Here is a 21,291-nt window from a genome sequence, read left to right as displayed (position 1 = left end):
GGCAGTCCTACGCTGTCCTGTAGGGTCGCCATGAGTCGGCATCCACTCCATGGCAGTGAGGTTTTTTTTGGGAGTTCAGTAGCAGTCACAACAACTTGGATCAGGGATGCCACTTGGATCCCCCATGGGCAAAGGTGGCCTGTTTTCCACATCATCTCCTCTGGGGGTGGGGGGTACACTGCAGCCCAGAAGGAGTCCACACCAGAGAGAGGGGACGCCCAAGACATATGGCACGAGGAGCTTGGGCACATCTCCTCTGCGTCTGTCTTACATCTTAGCATGAGCGTGCAGCCTCTGGGCGGGCCCTGCAGCTCAGTGGGTTAAACACCAGGCTCACCTCAACATTGGCAGTTCGAACCCACCAGCCACCCAATGGGAGAGGAAAGAGGCTGTCTCCTCTCATATAGAGCCTCAGCCTAGAGTCCCATGGGCCCGTTCTGCATTGTCCTTAAGGCCTTCTGGGAGCCAGGATGCCCTCATCACTGGCCATCGGTGGGAGCACTAGGCAGCAGCCCCCAACCACCACCGGGTTTGGGCCTTTCTATTACTGACCCTGTCACTGCCCCTCACCTGTGGTGGTCTCCTCACCAGGCACGTGGAAGAGTATTTTCTCCCTCGCATGATCCAGGACCTGACCAAGCAGGTGAGTGCCAGGTGGGGGCTCGCCTTCAGTTCAGAGGTCATAATCTGACCAATGGTGGGCATGAGGGGCAAGCCATCCTGGGCGTAGGGTCACAGAAACCACAGCTGCTGCCCTGCTGCTGAGGGGACGCGCATCCTGACACCCTATGGCACCTGACAATGGCAGGCCAGTCTGCGCCCTCTCCACAGTCCTGCGCCACCTTCGTGCCACGGGTGTCAGTGCGTGGGAGGTACGGCCGTGGCTTCTCGTGGGAGTCCTTCCCTGAGCCCTCCCCTCCTCTTCGCTGGCATGCACACATGCACGCAGCTCCAACACTTGGCTTGATGCACCACTGTAGCAGAAAGACCACAAGGGGGTGGCTTCCACAAACAGAAAATGATTCCATCACTGTTTCCCTCCCTAGCTCGCTCACTGCCACCGAGTCCATTCTGACTCCTGGCCACCCTCGACGGTTTCTGAGACTGTGATTCTTGATAGGAGTAGAAAAACCTCCTTCGTTGCTTCTCCTGCAGAGCAGCTGGTGGTTTTGAACTGCCGACCTCAAGGCTGGCAGACCAACCTGTCAGTCCATGCTCAGGGCAGCAGATTTAGGGGAAGGCATTCTCTCTCTGCCAGTTCTTGGCAAAGGTCCTTGTTGCTTCAGCTTCTGTGTCCTGGCTCCTTGGAGACCTCCACGTGCCTTGGCATCCCTCGGCCCCGGGATCTAGGAGGTTCTCAGCTTGGGGACCCTGGCTCTTCTTTCTATGGTACCAAGGTCCCTCTGATCTCTGCTTCCGTGTTGAATCTCGTTTATGTCTCCAAAGAGATTGGCTCGGGGTATATCCCAATCCTGCGGGCTGCCCCCTTCCTCATTAGCCTAACCAACTGTCATTCAGGTCCCACAGGGAGGATTTGCAGCATGGAAAGTAATGCCGTCCGATCACAAAAGGGGAAATGATTACATAAGATCACAGCATGAGGGTGATTACAGCAGATCACAACAGATTACATAAAATCGCACAACAGGGGATTACACCCTATCACAAAAGAGGATGATTTCGTAATACTAAGGTCATGTTGCAGCCAGGGCTGCACATTTTGGGGGAGGGAACACAATTCAACCTGACCGTCCGTTTTGGGTGATTTTGGTCTCTCCTGATAACCCGCCTGGAGGAAACGAGCTCAGGCTCCCTGCCCCAGCCTCTGAGGAGCCTTCTGGTTGTCTTTCTCCTACGGAGGTCCGGCAGCCTCCCATGTTCGCAGTGCTCTTCACCAGCCCCGCGGTTCAAACTCACTTGTTAAGGGTTCTCTGTGCTGGTGTTTGGGAAGCAGGTCAGCAGGCCTTTCTTCCGGGCACCTTTGGGTCAGCAGCCAAGCTCACCATTGGCTCCCCCCGGGGAACCCTGCTAAGGCTCCTAGCGACTGCACGTGTGTCAGAAGGACTGTGCTCTCCGGGGTTTTCCACAGCTGTGTGTTTACCCGGAGATGGCCAGGTCTTTCTTCTGAGGTACCTCTGGGTGCACTCGGACCAGGAGTGTTCACTGTTGGCACTGGGCAGGGCCTCCTGTCCTCACTTCAGTTTCCTTCCTGGATCACATCTGCCCCTGCAGCCCTCACCTTGGCACACATATGTCCACACCTTTGCACCTGCCTCCCTCAACCGCGTGACGTGGCCCAGAGTCCAGGGGCTTGGTTGTGATTACCAGCTGTTCTGTATGGACCTCCATAGGGTGAGGTGGGCGTGGACGAGTGAGTGAGTGAGGCTGAAGGGGAGCAGGCTCTGTGACCCAGAGCCCACCCACCACCCAGTTTCCTAGACCTGCTCTGGAAAGGATGCTGTGGAGGCTTGAGCTTTGTGGGCTGGGGAGGCGTCTACAGTGGGGCCTGCACCTGCGTCTCTTGCACACCTATCTGAGATGCACCCTTTTCCCCAATGCAGGAGACTGTCCCCTTTGGGGATGCTGTGCTGGCCACACGGGACACATGCATTGGGAGTGAGATCTGTGAAGAGCTCTGGACTCCCCATAGGTCAGCCCCAGTCTCTCTGCTCCCCTCCCACACCCCACTCTCACCTGGATGACCGTGGGCTTGGGGAGCAGCTGGGCGTGACCTGGGTGACGTGCGGGGTCCTCTGCCCACAGCCCGCATGTGGACATGGGCCTGGACGGCGTGGAGATCTTCACCAATGCCTCGGGCAGCCACCATGTGCTGCGCAAAGCCCACGCCAGGGTGGACCTGGTGTCCATGGCCACCACCAAGGTAGGTGGGCTGTGGGGGGGGCACCATGGGGACAGAGTGGGCCCCCGCTGCTTACAGCTGGCATCGTAGAATGAGTGCTGTGGGGGCTCCTCACCCCCAGTGCTGCTGCAGGGGCAAGCACTGGGCCGCTAATGGTAAGGCCGGAGGATTGACCCCATTGGATGCCACACCCTGCTTTCCAGACGGGCGGCATCTACCTGCTGGCCAACCAGAAGGGCTGCGACGGGGACCGCCTGTACTACGATGGCTGCGCCACCATTGCCATGAATGGCAGCTTCTTCGCCCAGGGCGCCCAGTTCTCCCTGGATGATGTGGTATGTGCCAGTGAGCGCACTCGGGAAGCAATGTGTCCCCTGCCCTTGTCAGCCAAGCCCCAGGGTGCAGAGATGGGAACCCTGAGCCTCTACTGCCTCTTTCTGGAGGCTCCTGGGATGTCTCCTAAAGAGACACAGTAACATATCTGCCCCAACATCTTCTAAAGATACATGGTAACATATCCCCCATCTCCTAAAGATACACAATAACATATCTCCCCATCTCCTAAAGATACACAATAATATTCCCCCCCCCCAATCTCCTAAAGATACACAGTAACACGTACCCGCATTTCCTAAAGATACGCGGTATCAGATCCTGCTGCATCTCTTACAGATGCACAATAACATACCTTCTGTGCACATAACCTACTGCCATGCATGGGTTCCGACTGCCAGCTCTGCCAAGTGTGTCCAAGCAGAGCTGTGCTTGAAACCGGCTTCCCCTGGCTACTTTTCTGGAAGTCAATCTCTAGGCCTTTCTTCTGAGGACGCCTGGGTGCACTAGGACCTCCAACCTTCTGATCAGGAGCCCAGTGCGGAACAGCTGCCCTGAGGGCTCCTTCTTGGACAGACAGTGCACGTCAAGGTTTCTCCTGAAGTCTGCCCTTTGACTCGGCAGTTAGCGCATGCCCCGTGGGTCCCAGGCTGCCACAGGCTCTGCTGTGGGACTGTGGATTGGCAGATGGCTGGAGGAGAGCTTGCAGTAGGAAGGCTGGCCCCTGCAGACTGCCGGGACCCTGCAAGCTAACTGGGGCCAGTCCTATAGCAGCTCCGGCTGCCCTGCGCTTCCCGGGGACCTGGAGATTGAGGGACTGTCACTTGGCAACTCCTTGGGGCAGCTTCCCAAACTTGTAGTCACTGTTGAGTGTCATTGCACCGGCTCCAGCTCTCAGGGCCCCCACATCTGCCAGAAGGAAGTGTTGCTCCTGGTGGCATAGTGGTTACAAGTTTGGCTGCTCACCACAAAGTCAGCAGTTCGAAACTACCAGCCACTCTGTGGAAGAAAGACGAGGCTGTCAACTCCGGGAAACTCGCAGGGGCAGTTCCTTCCACCCTGTCCTGTAGGGTCGTGCTGTGAGTCATCACTGACTCTGTGTCGGTGACGTTTTGAGAGTGGGTGCCATCTTCATGATCGAGCAGAGGTCACTCCCAGTCGGGATGGGACCTGTGGGTGCTGAGGGCCTCCCAGCCCAGGGGGCCCACCTCCCAGCACTCTCAGACCCTCTCTCTGTTGTGCTCTGTAGTTTTCATGAGCCAATTTTCAGAAATGAGTCACCAGGTCTTTCTTCCTAATTTGTCTTAATCTGGAAGCTCTGCTGAAGCCTGCCCACACTGGGTGACCCTGCCAATGTTTGGGGTCCCCATGAGGCAGCTCCTGGCACCACAGATGTACAGGTAGTGGGCTGGGGGCTCTGAGTCATGGGGCAGGTGGGCACTGGTCATGCTGAAAACTGGTGTGACCGCTAGAGAGATGGCATTGGTGATGGGGGTGATTCCTGCCCTGCCAGGCCCTGTCTGGCTTCCTGACAAGCTGAGACACTCTAAGTGAGCATGGAGACCTTTAAGAACTTCCTCCTCTCTGCCCCCCACCCCATCCCCCATGCCAGGCGGCCCATGAATTACAGCCTCTTGGCAGGGAGGGGAAGGGAGTCTCCTTTGTCGTGTGTGTGTGGGGGGGCTTGTGGCCCCTCTTTCTAATGAAAAGGCCAGCAGCACCCATGTTTCTCACGTGTCTTTGCCATGCGGGAGGCTTGTGATTTTGAGAAGTGACAGCAGAGTGACAGGGCATACGACATCCTTGTCCTCTTTTTCCCATGTGAACATGGCACATCCACCCACATGCGGCAGATGCTCACATGTGCAGTGTGTCCGGGGGAGCAGGTGACTACTGTCATCCATCTCAGCTCGCAAGGCAGGGCAGTACTTGCTGTCTTGTCATAACCTGTGTGTGCTCAATGGAGCAGTGTCCTCTGACACACTGTCCCCAAACTGTAAACCTATGCACCACCCACAGCAATGAGCCAGCCAAGTAGAGCCAGAGCCAGGTGTGTTACAAACCCCAGGGTACTTTCAATGGTCCACACTCAAAGCCTCACAGCTGGGCCAAGCAGTAATATCACAATAAGCAAACCAAAGGTTGGCATGACCAAGGGCCCACCATCGACACTCATGGAAGCCACAGTCAGGGAACCAAAGGACACATTGCATGGGGCAAACCTGCTGCACAAACCTCTACTCTGATGAGCAAGGAGGGGACTTGGAGGGCTGAGAGGAGCCTGACCCGAGCCACGGTCTGTCAGTCGAGGAACCTCCTGTCCGTGTGAACGTTGGACCTTGAATGAGGAAGGGCTGCTATAGAAAGGCGCACCACGTACTCTCCATACGGGGATAGCACCTGACTGACGGACGGACGGACGTTTGAGAGGAGCCCCCTCCCTGTTCCGACTTGCACACAGATTCAACTTACAGGGAGACTGGGGGATGAAGCTCCCTCATCTCTGGGGACCTGCCCATCACATGGCTTGGTGGAGCCCTTTGCCCACACAGAAACCCTCCTGTGACACGCCCCTCATGTCTCCTGCTTGGCTTTCCTCTGTGCCAGCCCCTTCTCGGATTTTCTGTTCTCACGCCCACACGGTGGCTGCAGCTGAGCCTGCGGTCTCATCTGCACACAGATGGCCGGGTTACCAGCAAGGGTCTGACGTCCAAAGCTTCATCAGGGCTGCGGCCGGCCAGCCCTGGCCCTGGGTCCGGAGCCCTCAGCTCCCTGCCCCTGCTCCTGCCCCTGCTCTGGTGGGCGTGCTCCCTCGTGTGTTGCAGGTGGTGGACTCAGGTGCAGGTCAGGCCCCAGCGTTTCTCTGACTGCTCCCCACCCCACCTCCAGGAAGTCCTCACGGCCACTCTGGACCTGGAGGATGTGCGCAGCTACCGGGCAGAGATTTCCTCACGGAGCCTGGCGGTATGTTCTCTCCTGCCCACCTGCATAGCCTCGAGACCCAGCACCTGTCCACCGGCTCTGCAGGGCCCGGCATGTGTGGGAAGGGGAGGTGGTAAGACACCTTGCTGGCTGCAGCCGCCTCTGGATAGCCAGGCCCTGCACTGGGGGTTCAGAACGAGACCCAGTCTCCCCTGCTTTCCCCAGAAGCCCAGAGGGTGGAGGGGTGCAGGCTCCGAGGTGGCCAACATGGACAGGACAGCAGAGGCAGAACCCAGGAGGACTCTGCACCCAGCGTGCCAGTGTGAACATTTCTGAGCTGTGGCTTGGGGCCTGGAACTGTGTGTTCTGATAGAGGTGGCCCGGGCTGGGAGAGGAAGTGGGGTCGAAGTGCAGGGGGGAAGCAGGACACAGTTTGAGAACCCCGGGCTGCCCTCCACGGCATTTACATCCGCCGGTCTGGGGGGTTCCGGTTCCTCCACATCCCCGCCAACACTTGCTGTCATCAGGTTTCACCTTCCTAGCCGTCCTCGGTGGGTGGACGGCTGCCTCACTGCGGTCTGGGCTCATGCACCCTGATGGCTGGTTGAGTCTATTCCCTGAGGGGACCAGTGGGCCCTGCCCGGCCTCAGGAATGAGAAGAACATACTGTGGCATTTTTACTGCTATCGCGTTGATGCCGACTCACAGCGCCCCCCTTGGACAGGATAGATCTGCTCCTGCAGGTGTCTGAGACTGTGGCTCTTTATGAGAATCACAGCCTCCTCTGTCTCCTGGGGAACGGCTGGTGGTTTTGAACTTCTCACCTTGAGGTACCACAGTGGGTATCAGTTGGGTTGCAAACCCCAAGTTAAGCCATTTGAAACCGCTGGCCACTCCAGGGAGAAAGACGGGGCTTTCTACTCCAGTAAAGAGCCGCAGTCTTGGAAACCCACAGGGCCAGTCCCCCCCATCCTGTGGGGTCGCTGTGAGCCGGCATTGACTCGATGGCAGTGACAGTGAGTGGCATCCTTGTCACCAGGCCAGCCGAGTGGACCCCTTTCCCCGAGTGAAGGTGGACTTTGCCCTCTCGAGCCGGGATGACCTGCTGCTGCCGCTGTCGGAGCCCAGGCAGTGGAAGTACCACAGTCCTGCTGAGGAGATAAGGTAGCCGCCTGTCCGTCCGCCAGTCCGGGGCCCTGCCAGGGTCTGCATCCTGCCAGGGGCAATGGGGGCGGGCAGCATGGAGCACCAAGAGAACTGCAGAACCAGCTTGGATCGGGGGCTTACTCAGCCAGAGGGGGCCCTGCCTTGTTAGTGGTTGAATTCACCTCCCTGTTGGGCCCCTTCCTTGCTGTGTGGCCCTGGGCAGAGTGCCTGCCCTCTCTGAGTCTCAGACTCTCCCTTCGTGGCCCAGGCGCTTGGATGCACCTGCTCCAGGGTTTCTGTGGAAACTGAGATGCGCTCATTCAGGGGCAGGAGGAGTCCGAGCCTGGAGGATCTCAGCGCTCAGCCAACGTTAGCTACTCCTCAGGGCTCCCCTGTGCTCTTTGGGGCCCTCAGCTGCAGGTGCACTGACCAGACGTGGCCCAGGAGGTCCCAGGTAACCTGCTGTGCAGCTGGGGCGGCAGCACTGTCACTCTCCAGAGGAAAGGCCATGCAGGCCTCGCTTTACAGCCCTTGCTGAGCAAGTGGCCACAGGGCCGTGGCCAGCCTGCATCCAGAGAGGCTAGGAACACCATTTCCCCAGGGACACGTGCTCACTTCCTGTCCCCGGCCACCCTCTGGCCCCCGCCACCCCCAGCTCCAGCTTCATACGTGCTGCGCAGACAGCAGTGGCATACAGACGGAGCTCTGACATGCGGGCCACAAAACCAGACTCAGGGCCAGCGAGTAGATGCCGACTTCCAGTGACCCCACAGGGCTGACTAGAACAGCCTCTGTGTGTTCCTGAGACTCTGACTCTGTACTGGAGTACACAGCCCCGTCTTTCTCCTGAGGAGCAGGAGGTGGCTTTGAACCACTGACCTCGTGGTTATCAGCCCAGTGAGTAGCCCACTGTGCCACCAAACTCAAATCAAACTCACTGTCGGTGAGTCGATGCCGACTCCCAGCGATCCTACAGGACATGGTAGAACAGCCCCGTGGGTTCCCGAGACTGTGACTCTGACCTTGCAGTTAGCAGCCCAAGCAGGCTCCTTGCAAACACACAGGGACAAAGAGGTGCGTGACACATTTTCCAAGGTGTGTGGAACCCAGGTTTGCCCGGGCAGGGCACCAGTCCCCCAGCACCAGAGAGCCAGTCCCTGCAGCCTCAGGGCAGGTGATCCGCCTCGCCCTCCCTGCCTAGAACAGGAGCAGAAGTGAGGCTGGCCGGGGTGGTGTGGTGTGACGTACACACAGGAGAAGCACAGAGGCGCTTTTAGGCCAGAAACAGGACCTGGTGCCCCTGATATGGGAGGGAACGAGGCGGTGGGGAGGCTCTGTTCCTGGTCTGCAGCCGGGCTGCCTTCCACACCTAATGCCCTGCCTGCTCGCTTTCCAGCCTCGGGCCCGCGTGCTGGCTCTGGGACTTCCTACGGCGCAGCCAGCAGGTGAGAGTTCATATTCCCGGCAGCCTTCTGTCCCATCCCGGGCCGGTGGTTCTGCTCCTGCCGTCCCCTTCTCTTCTCATCTTCGTTGGACTAATGGTTGGCTTTTGGGTCTTGTAAACTGGAACCAAACCCACTGACCCGCAGAGACCCTGTAGAGGGTTCCCCAGGCTGTACATCTTCACAGCAGAGAAGCCTTCTCGCTCTCCCTCAGGGTGGCCGGTGGGTTCGAACTGCTGACCTTGCAGTTCGCAGCTCTGTGCCTAACCCACAGCGCCACCAGGCCCCATGGTCTCCCACAGGTAGGTGGTTCTAGGAGAGCAGAGAGCAAAAGGAAGGGGCACCCCCCTTTCTGGTGATCACGATTCTGCTACCAGGGGGTTTTGGAGGTGAGAGTCTTGGGGTCCTCTGGTTTCTGGAGTCCACCTGCTCTAGCCATATATATATATACTTTTTTTTTTTAATAAAGAATTTTGGTTTTACCCAGCATTTTTCTCCCAGGCTACCTGGGTCCCCGCTCTGGTGATGCCATGGTCAGCAACAATTTCTTTCTAGAGCAAGCCCACCTACATGCTCATCTTCCCGGAGCTCGGAGGGGCGGGGGGGCTCACTGAGGTGGGGCCAGGCTCAGCTGTGTGATGCCCACTCCTCCCGGGACAAGGTGACCATGCGCATCAGAGACTCAATCAGTGGGGTGTCAGCAGGGCACCCCTTCCCAAAGACACCCCACACTACTTTCCTTGAGAAAATCCATTAGGGAAAGTGGGGGGCAGTTTTTGGAAAGCCAATGGGGTGCAGGGCTGTCCCTCTCCATTGATATCCTAAAGGCTGGCTGGGTGGCCTGGTGGAGCAGCAAGAGACTAGTAACTGCTCCCAGGCTCAGCTCACATGCAACCCCCCACCCTCTGGTCGGCCCCTTGCAGGGGGGGTTCCTCCTGCCCCTGAGCGGCGGGCTGGACAGCGCGGCCACTGCCTGCATCGTCTTCTCCATGTGTCACCTGGTCTGCGAGGCTGTCCGGGATGGAAGTAGGTGACTCGGCGGCCAGCGTGAGGGTGGCCCCAGGCATCTGCCATTGGCTGCCTGGCTGAGGAGCTAGAGTGGGTGGGCCAGGAGCCCTGGCAGGGCCTTGGGGGTAGAGGGGCCCTTGCAGACACCCTCAGATGTGACAGCGCCAGGGCCGAGCCACGAGCCTGTGGACAGCAAGGCTGCAGAACCACTGCCCCTCCCTGAAGCCTTGGATCTATTCATCAGGGGGCCCATGTCACACCTGCTGTCCGCTGCCTTCTGCTGGCTCAGCCGTTCCCACCCTGTGCGCTGATGGACGCAGCCTGTGAACACACGTGATGGCCCTTAGCTCAGGGTGATCAGCCTGCACAGCCACCACCCGATGGTCCGAGGAGCCTGGCTTGTGGCTGTGATGACAGGCACTTCAGCAGAGCTCACAAACTCAGGAAGACCAGGAAGAAAGGCCTGGTGATCTACTTCCAAAACTTAGCCTTTGAAAGCTATGGATCACAAAGGTCCTGCCTCCCCAAGACTACGGGGTGGAGCGAGATGGGGCAGTGCTTCCCCCTGAGTGTGTGGGGTCACCAGCTCTGGGGACAGACTCCAGGGCAGGGCAGCAGACTGAGGGGTCGGATGCACAGAGGCCAGACTGAGCTTCCGTGTTTTCAGACCAGCAGGTCCTGGCTGATGTCCGGACCATCGTGGACGAGACCACCTACACCCCTCAGTACCCCCAAGAGCTCTGCAGACGGCTGCTGACCACCTGCTACATGGCCAGTGAGAATTCTTCCCAGGACACGTGCCAGAGGGCTAGGGAGTTGGCCCAGCAGATTGGGAGGTAAAACAGGGACTCTCTTGGGGGACACCCAGTGGGGTCAAGGACATTTGGTGGGGGATAGGAACATTTGGTGGGGAATGGGGACACTCGGTGGGGTCACGGACACTTGGTGGGGATGGGGACACTCAGCGGGGGCAGGGACATTCAGTGGGGGCAGTGGCCGACACAGGCCAGAGCCACCAATAGGCTTGTCTGCAACCACACTGTTGGTTGTGCGAGGTGCCACTGAGTCAGTCCCCACCCAGAGTGACTCTCCTGCAGCCACCACGTGGGTGTCAGCATCGAGCCCGCCGTGAAGGCCATCGTGGGCATCTTCAGCCTGGTGACTGGGAAGCTCCCTCTGTTTGCAGCACATGGGGGCAGCAGCAGGGAGAACCTGGCTCTTCAGAATGTCCAGGTGTGTCAGTTGGGGGCGCATTTGGGGACTGTCACTTAGGGGCCTTCACCTGAAGGCTGTCACCTGGGGTCCCCTCCCCCTTCCCTCCCTCTGTCTGCCTCTCCTCCTGCCCTGTGCCCTCCCTCTGTCTGCCCCTCCTCCTGCCCTGTGCCCTCCCTCTGTCTGCCCCTTCCCCTGCCCTGTGCCCTCCCTCTGTCTGCCCTTCCTCCTGCCCTGTGCCCTCCCTCTGTCTGCCCTTCCTCCTGCCCTGTGCCCTCCCTCTGTTGCCCCTCTCCCTCCTGCCCACGGAAATTCCACAGGAGTGACTTTGGTAGCCCAGGTTGCTTTGGGCCTGGGCTGTCATCTGCCCCAGGGTCTGTCCTTCCATCCTTAAAGAGCAGGGCCCTTATGAGCCTGCAAGGGCTTTCTGGTGCTTCAAAACCCTCCCTCCTTCCCCTGAGGTTGCAGGTGAGCCTTCTACCCACAAACTCCCCAACATGTAACTCCTCCTTTGTCCAGGCCCGGGTCCGAATGGTGCTCACCTACCTGTTTGCTCAGCTGAGTCTCTGGTCCCGGGGTGCCCGCGGGGGCCTGCTCGTGCTCGGATCTGCCAACGTGGACGAGAGGTGTGTGGCCCAGTGGTGCGTGGTGACAGGCTCCTTGTGTGTATATCACATTTGCAGGTGGCCAGGCCTTTCCTCCATTATGCCACCAGGTGGGGTGGAGGGTGGGGTCGTTCCTCCAGCCTTCAGGTGAGCAGCCAAGGCAAACCCTGTCCATACCAGGGGGCAGATTTCTCCCAACCAGCACGTCCTCGGGGCGTCAAGAAGGCCACCACCAACCCATCACACAGGTGGGGAGACTGAGGCCCAGCCTGGATCTCCTTCAGGGTACAGAGGAGCAGAGGTTGGCCTTGCTCCTGAAGCAGTTTGGGAGAGGCTTCTGGCCCAGGTGTGCTTCCTGGCAGGCCAGGAGGAAGGGTGTGTTGCGCTGTTCTGGGCATGAGGCGTCGAGCTGATGAAGCAGGCCCATGATTGTGGGCGGGTGGGTTAGGAATCCCCCCAGGAGGTACAGAGGAGCCACTAAGGGGTCTACAGCATGGTCAGGAACCGCTGTGGGTCCTGGACAGAGTGGGAGCAAAAGGAGCTAACCTCACGGTCTCAGGGCACCAACTGGGTTGGGCATTGCTGCGACCATCGCTGCGCAGCCAGGGACCATGCGGCCCGCAGTGGCCCTGCTCTGGAAAGCAGACGTCCTTCAGAACTGACCAAGGTCTCCTGGAAGGCCTCACAGCAACAAGCTGTACGGAATGTGCTGCCAAGGCCACCTGGCCTGCGCACACATCTTGCCCAGAACTGTGGACGGCGTTAGCGTCGTCGCCGTCAGCATCATCGCAGGCAAGGGCTGGTCAGACGCTGCCTCCTTGGCCTGTGAGCGCCCATCCCGGAGGACACCCGGCTCTCGCTACAATGTGCTTTGCGGCTCTGGTTTCCAGGCCCTTAGGAATGGGTGTCAGGGCGTGGGCGGCAAAGATGCTGAATGTGTCCCATGTGGGAGAACGGAAAGCCTGGGCCAGGCCCCATCCCGAGTCAGAAGCGCGTGCCTGAGAACCACGTTCGGATCAGGCCTCCAGATGGGAGTTTCTTTGGGGGTCAAATTAGTGACTCAGCATGTCCAGCTCCCCTGTGGGAATTACCGTAGAGAACCTTGCTGCGGAACACAGAACACATGATAAGCCCAGAAGAAGGGGACACCCACAATCCCAGCTGCTAATGATGTCTGAGTACACAGGGTTTTCATTGGCCGGGATTTGAAAGTCAATCACCAGGCCTTTCTTCCTAGTCTGTCTTCATGTGGAAGCTCTGGCGGGCCCCGTTCAGCTCTCCGGCAGCAGGCACGTCTCCCAGTGTCAGGGGAGCAGATCATGGATCCGAGTCTCTCTCCAACAGCCTCCTCGGTTACCTGACCAAGTATGACTGCTCCAGTGCCGACATCAACCCCATTGGGGGCATCAGCAAGACCGACCTGCGGGAGTTTGTGCTGCTGTGCAGGGAGCGCCTCCAGCTGCCTGCCCTGGCCAGGTGAGCACCCGCCCCTGCTCAGCCACCCCACAGCTGGCCCTCTGCCCAGGTGAGCACCTGCCCCTGCTCAGCTGCTCCCTGTTGCCAGCTCAAATCAGTCCTGCCAGCTGTGAGGCTCCATAATTTGCCCCCCTCCTTCATTTGGCAGGAGCCCTGGTGTCTCAGTGGTTAAGGCACTGAGTTGGCTAACCATCAGGCGGTGGATATTCCCCCTGCCCACCACCACCCAGCTGGTCTCCAGAGAAAGACAAGACTCTCACTCCCTTAAAGACTGACAGCCTTGGACATGCCCAGGGGCCATCCTCTTCTGTCCTGCAGGGAGGCTGTGACTTGATGGGGTGGGGGTGGGGGAAGCATCTTGTGTATGCCTCTGCCCCCTGCACTCTGGCCTGACCTTCTTCCCTTCAATCCCCTGCTCCTCAGCCCTAGACTCCCAGTTCACACTGAGCTGGGGGCTCCAGGCCCTTTCCAAAGCTGCTTGGGCTTATAACTGCCCTGTGCTGCCCGGGGTCCTGACAGCCTCTGGGCCCGTCCCCCACTGGCCATCCTTTCTCTGCCCTGCTGCCTCAGCCCGAGCTCCACATGGGGCTCTCTGTGGCCCCCCAGAATCATTGACTGCCACTGGGGCAGGGGTGCTGGTCTGGTGGGTGGGGCATGCTGTCCACTGTGACAAGGGAGTGTGTCTACAGCCTGGCAGCTGATCCACTCTCTCTCACAGCATCCTCGCTGCCCCGGCCACTGCCGAGCTGGAACCCCTGGCTGACGGACGCGTGGCCCAGACCGACGAGGTAGGCCCTTCTACCTGCCCCTGTGGTCTGTGCTGGTTGCCCTCACAGTCCCCACCCAGGGGGAGCCTGCTCCACCCTGGTGCCCCTTCAACCCTGGCCTTGACCTGAGGCCAAACCAGTAAACACGAGGTGACACCAAAACCCCCAAAACCCCAGATGCCGGTGTGTTCTAACTCCTAGTGGCCCTGTGAGCCCAGGTGGAACTGCCTGGTGGAGCTGCAGAGACTGTAAACCCACAGACAGTCTCATCTCTCTCCTGAAGAGTGGTCAGTGGTCTTGAACAGCCGACCCTTGGACCAGCAGCCCAGCGGTTAACTCGCCGCACCACCAGGACCCAGCTAAGTGTGTGTGTGGGCCGGGGGAGTCAGCCGAGAGGTTTCTCTAGATGCCCCTCAGCGTGGCTCTGGCCCTTCCACTCCGGGCTGATGGAAACGGTGCTGGGTTTTATCACATGCCTTCTCTGCCATTTCTAGACCAGAGCCCGTGTTTTTTCCTGGGATGAACCCCACTCAACCAAGGCATAGACCCTTCTTGACGTGCACCCCGTCTGCTCTGCTAAGACTCTGTTTAGGATTGGGGAAATGGGGGGAGGGGGCGTCTTCAAAAGGAGCCCTGGTGGCTCAGTGCTTAAGCGCTCCCTTCCCAATCTAATGGTTGGTGGTTTGAATCCCCTCCCCCCACCCTCGCTCAGTGGCGACTCCTCCCATCCTGGCTTGTGGTGTTAGATGCTGTTGAGTTCCTTGTGAGGCTCAGCCACCCCACTTACTGCAGAGCGGAACACTGCCCGCCCTGCACCAGCCTCACACTCTGCCGGGTCGGAGCCCATGGTTGCAGACACTGGGTCCAAACACCTCCTGGGGCTTCCTCCTTGAGGCTGACCCTCTGTTTACTTTCCCCAGGGACAGGCCCCCGTTAGCTGTCTAGAGTGAGGGAAGTGGCGTCTTCCCTGTTCCCAAGGGGCCTCTGGCTGGACTTCTCCCACAGGGGCTGCTGTGCTTCCGCAGCCCCGCCACAGCCGGCGCTCCTCTCCAGGGCGGCGCAGGCCTCCGTTCCGCTCGGCCTTCCCTACGCACTGTCCGCCTCTCGCCGCAGATGAGGCATTGGAAATGCCCTGGCTGGGTCAGGGGGACCTTCGTCTCCAGAGTGACATCTTGACTTCGGCACCCTTGACAGCAGTCTTGGGCAGCAGCTGGGTCCAATGTAAATAGGCTCTTGTTCCGGCGGCAGCGGTGGTGGTGGTGGCGGCGGCGCCCACGGGTGCTGGCAGTGAAAGGAAACACCCGCTGGTGACTGACTGCAGCATCTTCTCTCCGTTCTTCGGGACGTGTCTGGACTGGTCCAGCCATGAGGATTAGTTGTGGGCGCTTTTAGGTTGAAGTGTCATCCAGTGGAAGGTTAAAACCTGTGATCTTCATCTGCGAGGGCTTCGAGATCCCTCGCTTCCAGCGGGAGAGGTTGTTTATCTGCACGTCCCAGGCTGTGCATGCGCCCCCTCCCCTCCCCGCCACCCCCTTCTTCTAGAGTCCCGCTCCCGGGAAGACTGGCTCAGTAACACACAGCCTACTTAACCATGGTGGGAGGGAACCACCCCGGTGCACACCTTTCCGGACTGTGAATCCCATGCTCTCCCCTTGTTCTGTTCTTGGTCTGTGTGCATGGAGACGACAGCCCCAGAAACCCTGGGGGCTACTGGACTGCCCTCCCTCCAGGCCTTCCCCTCCAGTCATCTGGGGTCTGATTTCATAGGAGATACCTGTCTGAACATTTCCCCCCTCTTCTGCGCTCAGTGCCTTTATAGGACTCTCCTTAACGTGATCTGTGGCCAGAACAGACGAATTCTGTCCCTGGCAGAGCCTGTCCCCTCTTCTCTGAGTCCCCCACCCTGGGGAAGGTGGGTCTGCTGGAGGAAGGGACAGGACCAGTGTCCTCTGGGCCTTATGGGGAGCAGTCCTTGCACGAGCTTCCTGGGGCGGCTGCAATAAGTGACCGAACACTAGGGGGGGGTGGAGGCAATGGAGGGCTTCAGGCCCTCAGGATGATTTCCTTCACAGTTCCAGAGGCCAGGAGCCTGGGAGCTCACTGCAGTCAGCAAGGCTCCCTGCCCTAGGAAGGCTCCCCACCCAGCCTCTCCAGAGGATTGCCTTTGATCCTTGGCCTGTGGCTGCCCCACCCCACCTCTGCCTCCATCATGGTCACATGCCCATCCTCCCTCTGTGTCTCCATGTCCTTCACTCTGAAGGACCCCACCCTCTGGGTGAGGGCCCTCCCTCCCACTCCAGGGCAACCTTATTTTCACCCATTGCTTCTGTTAAGACCCTGTTTTCTTTTTTTTTGTTTTGTTTTTTTTTTAAGACCCTGTTTTCTAAGACCACCTTCGACAATCCCATTGCTTCTGTTAAGACCCTGTTTTCTTTTTTTTTGTTTTTGTTTTTTTTGTTTTGTTTTTTTTTTAAGACCCTGTTTTCTAAGACCACCTTCGACAATCCTTGGGAGTGTGAATTTAGAGGTCCATATTGACCCAGTCCACCTTCCTGGCCTCTTATGCCTCCCAGTAACCCCAAGATACCTGGGCCTGTGGCTGCCCCACCCCCACCTGGGCCTCCATCGTCACTGGTGTCTCACTGTGTGTCTTGGACACACACACATAGATGGACACGCGCACGCGCACCCTCCCTCCTCTGATAGAACGCTGATCACTGACTCCACCGTCCATTCTACAAGCTCTCCCCTCGAGAGCCTGAATCACGTCTGGGGAGATGCTGCTGACAACTAGAATCACAGCCACAGGTCTCGGAGGTGAGGGCTCACCTTTGCCCTTGTGTGGACTTCGATCCCCCACACCCCTCCAGTCAACACCCAAAGCAGCACAGGTGTCTGAGTCCCCTGGCCTTCTTCCCAGCACTTCCCTTGTTATATGGGCACTGCACAGGACAGAGCAAAACCCTACCTGGCCCTGCATCGTCCCCCCAACTCTTCTTACCCCGCCGGCCTTGTGCCGGCCCCCCAGCTCTTCTTACCCCGCCTGGCCCTGCACTATCCCCCCAATTCTTCTCACATGTGTGGCCGCCACGGCGCCTGTCTATCCTCGCTGCCCCTCGCTGTACAAAGCACGATGTCCTGCCCCAGGGCCTGGCCTCTCCGGATCATGTATCCAAAGTACATGCGGTGAAGTCTGGCCATGCTGGATTTTAAGGGGCATTCTGGCTTCTTCCAAGGCAGATATGTCGGTCCTTTCGGTCATCCATGTGACTCTCAACGTCCCTCACCACGCCATCATTCAGAGGACCCCGGTCTGCCGGGCTTCCTTGTCAGGGTGCAGCTCTCACGCAGACAGGAGGCGGTGGAGAAGACCATGGCGCATGGCGGGTGTGCCTTTGTCCTCAAAGCAGCACCCCTACCCTGAAATACTGTAAGGAGGCAGCGGTTCTCAACCTGTGGGTCGTGACCCCTTTGGGGCCGAAGGACCTTTTCACAGGGTCGCCTTATTCATCACAGTAGCAAAATGACAGTGATGAAGTAGCAATGAAAATAGTTTTATGATTGGGGAGGTCACCACAACAAGAGGAACTATATGACAGGGTCTCAGCATGAGGAATCTTGAGAACCACTGCTGTAAGGGGTCTTGGGCAGCAGATCTGCCCAGTGCCACGCGCTGCACACTCTGACTGCCGCCGCCAGGAGCCTCAACTGCGGGTTTGAGCCCACGAGGCTCATGGCTTGTTTCTCGGCCTTCAGGAGGTGGTCGGCAGTCCTGTCTCGAGGGTGTCTATGTGCTGGCAGAGCAGAGTCACCCACCCTGCAGGCTGCAGTCTTTGGTGTGCATCAGCGAGTGCTTCGAGCCCTCTTTGAACAGCACCTTCTCCCCAGCTGGCCCCTTTTCAGAACCCCCAGCCTTCCCCCAGCATCCACTCAGGCTCTCAGACCGTCCCCAGGCTGGGCCCTCTGTGACATGAGTTTCCCTCCCCAGGAGGACATGGGGATGACATACTCAGAACTGTCCGTCTACGGCCGGCTCCGGAAGGTGGCCAAGATGGGCCCCTACAGCATGTTCTGCAGGCTGGTGACCCTGTGGCGAGAGCGGTACAGCCCCCGGCAGGTGAGGCTCTCCGTGATGTGGCCGAGGGAGGGAGGAAACAGCCCGTGCACTGGTAGACTCGACCCAGCCCTGCCACTGAGTTGACTCCCGGCACAGAGGCCTGGGGCAGAGCGGTCCTTGGAGAGCTCCATCTTGACAGAAGCCCACAACCTCATCTTTCTCCCGCGGGGCGGCTGGTGTGGGGAACTTGACCCACGACATGGCCTTGGACCCCTGTGATTCCATCTCACCCTCTACAGCCCCCGGTCCCCACACGTCTTCGTCTTCCCAGGGAGGTTTAGCCCCACCCAGGTCCCAAACCAAACAAGCCAGCTGCCCACAGGTGGGCTCCATCTGTACCCACTGTGGGTCAGGGCGGTGACAGAGTTCTCAGAAGGGGATCTCCAAGCCTTTCTCCCAGGGCACCTCTACTGCTGTTGCCGGGTGCTGCTCAGTCCGTGCCAACTCACAGCAACCTGGTGCCCAACAGAACGAGGCACCCCCGCCCTGTCCATCCTGCGCCGTCCTCACCCTGTGCTTAGGTTTGAGCCCGTTGCTGCAGCCCCTGCCCCGTCTGTCTTGTTGAAGGCGTCTCTCTTTGGGGGCTGCCCCTCCACTTGACTGGGCAGGAAGTCCTTCTCTGGGACTGGTTCTGTCCTGAGAATGTGACCGAGCACCTGAGACCAGGTCTCACCGTCTTTGCTCTCAGCGGCACTGTGGCCCTACTTCTCTCCCCCCGGCGTGTCCATTCTGCCGGCTGTCAGAGTACGTTCCGTGTTCTCCACACACCGTCATCCAAATGCCATTGACGCTGCTTCAGGCTTCCTCATCGAGTCCAACTTTCACCTGCATAGGAGGTGATTACAAGTCTCCTGGCCGGGTCAGCCTTTGTGCTCAAAGGCACACCTGTGCTTTCCCACTCTCCACGGAGGTCTTGTGTTGTGGGTTTACCCGGCACAATGAGCCCGCTGGTCTCCCGATGGCTGCTTCCAGGAGCATCGATGATGTCGGCTCTGGGTAGACCTGAACCTCCCAACCTTTGAGCTCGTGACGGGGGGTTCTCAGCCAGGTGCAGGCGACACCGAGGAGTCCCCTTCCCATTCAGTAGGCGTGTGAGCCCCACTGTTGGTAAGCCTCCTGTTCTTTCCCATCCAGCAGCGCCGTCCCTCCTTGTGAAACAGCCTTTGCACAGCGTAGCGGAGACCCTTCCCAATGTGGGAGGAGGATCGGTACACACATACCTGGTTGTTTCCTAGCTCCATCCTGCGTTAGCACAACCAGCAAGAAGGAAATGCAGTTGGGCCGTAGCACCCAGGTGTGTGCCAGCGTAGGCCAGTACCGGCTCCAGAGGGTTCCATGACTGGTTGTTCTGAAGTCTCCAGGTCTTTCTTTTGAGGTTCCCCTGAATCCCTGGTTGGAGCAAACTGTGCACACCCAGCCCCGAAAGGCTGGTGGTTCAAATCCACCCAGAGGTGCCTTGGAAGCAAGGCCCGGTGGGCGCCTTCTGAAAGGGTGGCTGTTGAAAGCACCATGGAAGGTGGTTCTGTTCCGACACTTGGGAAGGGAGGCACCTGCGTGGGGCTTCCTGTTATTCCAGAAATCACATTGGGCAAGGCGTGTCCTCTATGCAGAGAGAGGTGGACGTTCCAGGTGGCCGCCATCCCACCCCTTTTGTGGGAAGTCAGGTTCTAGCTGCCAGCCTGCTGTCTGTCCGTCTTGTTAGGGCTGGAACCCACTGGCAGGCTGCTTCCAAAGGATGTTCCTGGGACCTCCTGTTTGGGCCCCTGAAGGTGGATCCAGGGCTTAGATTGGGGGGCCGAAGGTGGTATCCCTCAGCCCTCAGGTCTATGGAGGGCTACTGACTAAAGCCCCCTCTGCTCTGCCCACCCACCAGGTGGCAGAAAAGGTGCAGCGATTTTTCTCCAAGTACTCGGCGAACAGACACAAAATGACCACGCTCACGCCTGCCTATCACGCGGAGAGCTACAGTCCCGAGGACAACAGATTTGACCTGCGGCCCTTCCTATACAATACTAGCTGGCCCTGGCAGTTCCGCTGCATCCAGAGAGAGGTGAGGAAGCCCCCTGCTCGCTGTCCTGGCACCAGGGCCCCTGTAGGGCAGGGAAGAACTGCCCATGGAGTTTCCAAAACTGCCTCTCTCTGTGGGACCAAGCAGTCATACCGCACCTCGCTCTTTCAGGGCGCCTGGTGGGTTCGAACTGGCAGCCTTGCGGTTAGCAACCCAAACCCTTAGGCCATTGCCCCCACCCCTTGTTTTTCTGTCTTGTTCATTTGATCATTTTTTTTGTGAGTGTTTGGGGGTGACAGTCTCCTGTGAAAGTCTCCATCCCCCATCACCATTACACACTGTGGCTGTGATGCTCACTGCAGTCCCCCAACTCCATGTGACAGCACTCTGACCCCGCTCCTCCTTGGCTTCCTGTTTCTGTTTGCCCCCCTTCCATCGGTTTTAGATAAATGCTAGCCACCTCCCACAATCCCATAGCCAAATCTAATGTGCCCTACCCCTCCAAAAGCCAGGGGTGATTAGCTTGAAGGGGGGGGTTCTAGATCCTGTTGATAACCTGATTTTGTCCTCTGAGCCTGGGACCACCCCCCAGGGGTACCAGCAGGTCCATCTCAGCAGTGGGCTCCACGTGCTCATGATGCCCCTCCCCATGTGCTTGCTCTCCAGGTCCAGCAGCTGGAGGGGTGCGGGCAGCAGGACCTGGACGGCGTGGACTGAGGCTGGGCTCTGTGGGGCCTCCTTGCCCCTCAGGCGCCGGGCTGGACACTGTGCCGCTGCCATGGCAGCCAATGGCATTGGTTCCCTGCCCAGCCAGGCTCCATGCTTCACGCCAGCCCACCCTCCGGCCCCTTCTCTCAGAGGGGCTGAAATAAACCAGAGTGAGGCTTGTCACTGATCTCACCTTCTCTCTGCCTTCCACAGCCTGCTCCCCCCACAGCCCCCGGGGTGCAGAGGGAGCAGAGAGTCTGCAGAGCGGCTGTTAGCAACCCAGTGCTCAAACATGACACCACCAGCCACTCGCGGGGTCAGAACCCATCCCCCAGGACAAGAAGACCTAGGTGGATGGGGGAGGAGGCTGCTCTCCAGTCTGCTTCCTGCTCAGCACCCCCACCCTGGACTCCCACCCCCCGGAGTGTTTCTCTCCCCATGATTACACTTAGCCCCTCCAGTAGAGACCCTAGCCTCCAGGATGCCCTCCCCTTGGTTGCAACCAGCCCCCCGAGGGTCCCTAGCTCCCTATACACTCTCTGTATATTTAGATTCAACCCCCTCACAAGATCCCTGACTGCCCACACCCTCTCTCCAGAGTTAAAAGCAGCACCTCATGAGGTCCCCAGTTCCAGTACTCTCTCTCCCCATGGTTGCACACACATAGACACACGCACACACACAGAC

At 58.9% G+C, this 21,291-nt stretch overlaps 1 protein-coding gene across 4 annotated transcripts in view; it reads left to right on the top strand.

The window, feature by feature from the left end:
* NADSYN1 (NAD synthetase 1) overlaps window positions 1-20,787 on the top strand; it is a 30,292-nt gene extending 9,505 nt beyond the window's left edge. For all 4 annotated transcript variants that reach the window (XM_075545223.1, XM_075545225.1, XM_075545224.1 and 1 more), the window contains 16 exons: window positions 592-643; window positions 2,562-2,650; window positions 2,764-2,881; window positions 3,064-3,195; window positions 6,083-6,157; window positions 7,155-7,279; window positions 8,658-8,706; window positions 9,627-9,729; window positions 10,379-10,547; window positions 10,809-10,944; window positions 11,443-11,549; window positions 12,873-13,004; window positions 13,723-13,792; window positions 17,760-17,888; window positions 19,762-19,938; window positions 20,563-20,787. In XM_075545223.1, coding sequence (XP_075401338.1) covers window positions 592-643; window positions 2,562-2,650; window positions 2,764-2,881; window positions 3,064-3,195; window positions 6,083-6,157; window positions 7,155-7,279; window positions 8,658-8,706; window positions 9,627-9,729; window positions 10,379-10,547; window positions 10,809-10,944; window positions 11,443-11,549; window positions 12,873-13,004; window positions 13,723-13,792; window positions 17,760-17,888; window positions 19,762-19,938; window positions 20,563-20,613 — 1,714 coding nt within the window. In that variant the 3' untranslated portion in view covers window positions 20,614-20,787. The remainder of the gene's footprint in view (window positions 1-591; window positions 644-2,561; window positions 2,651-2,763; window positions 2,882-3,063; window positions 3,196-6,082; window positions 6,158-7,154; window positions 7,280-8,657; window positions 8,707-9,626; window positions 9,730-10,378; window positions 10,548-10,808; window positions 10,945-11,442; window positions 11,550-12,872; window positions 13,005-13,722; window positions 13,793-17,759; window positions 17,889-19,761; window positions 19,939-20,562) is intronic.
* The last annotated feature ends 504 nt before the right edge of the window (window positions 20,788-21,291 follow it).

Source organism: Tenrec ecaudatus, chromosome 4 (assembly GCF_050624435.1).
Source record: "Tenrec ecaudatus isolate mTenEca1 chromosome 4, mTenEca1.hap1, whole genome shotgun sequence".
Classification (NCBI taxonomy): Eukaryota; Metazoa; Chordata; class Mammalia; order Afrosoricida; family Tenrecidae; genus Tenrec; species Tenrec ecaudatus.
Note: the sequence above shows the minus strand (reverse complement) of the source record. Positions and strands in the feature narration are given on the sequence as shown.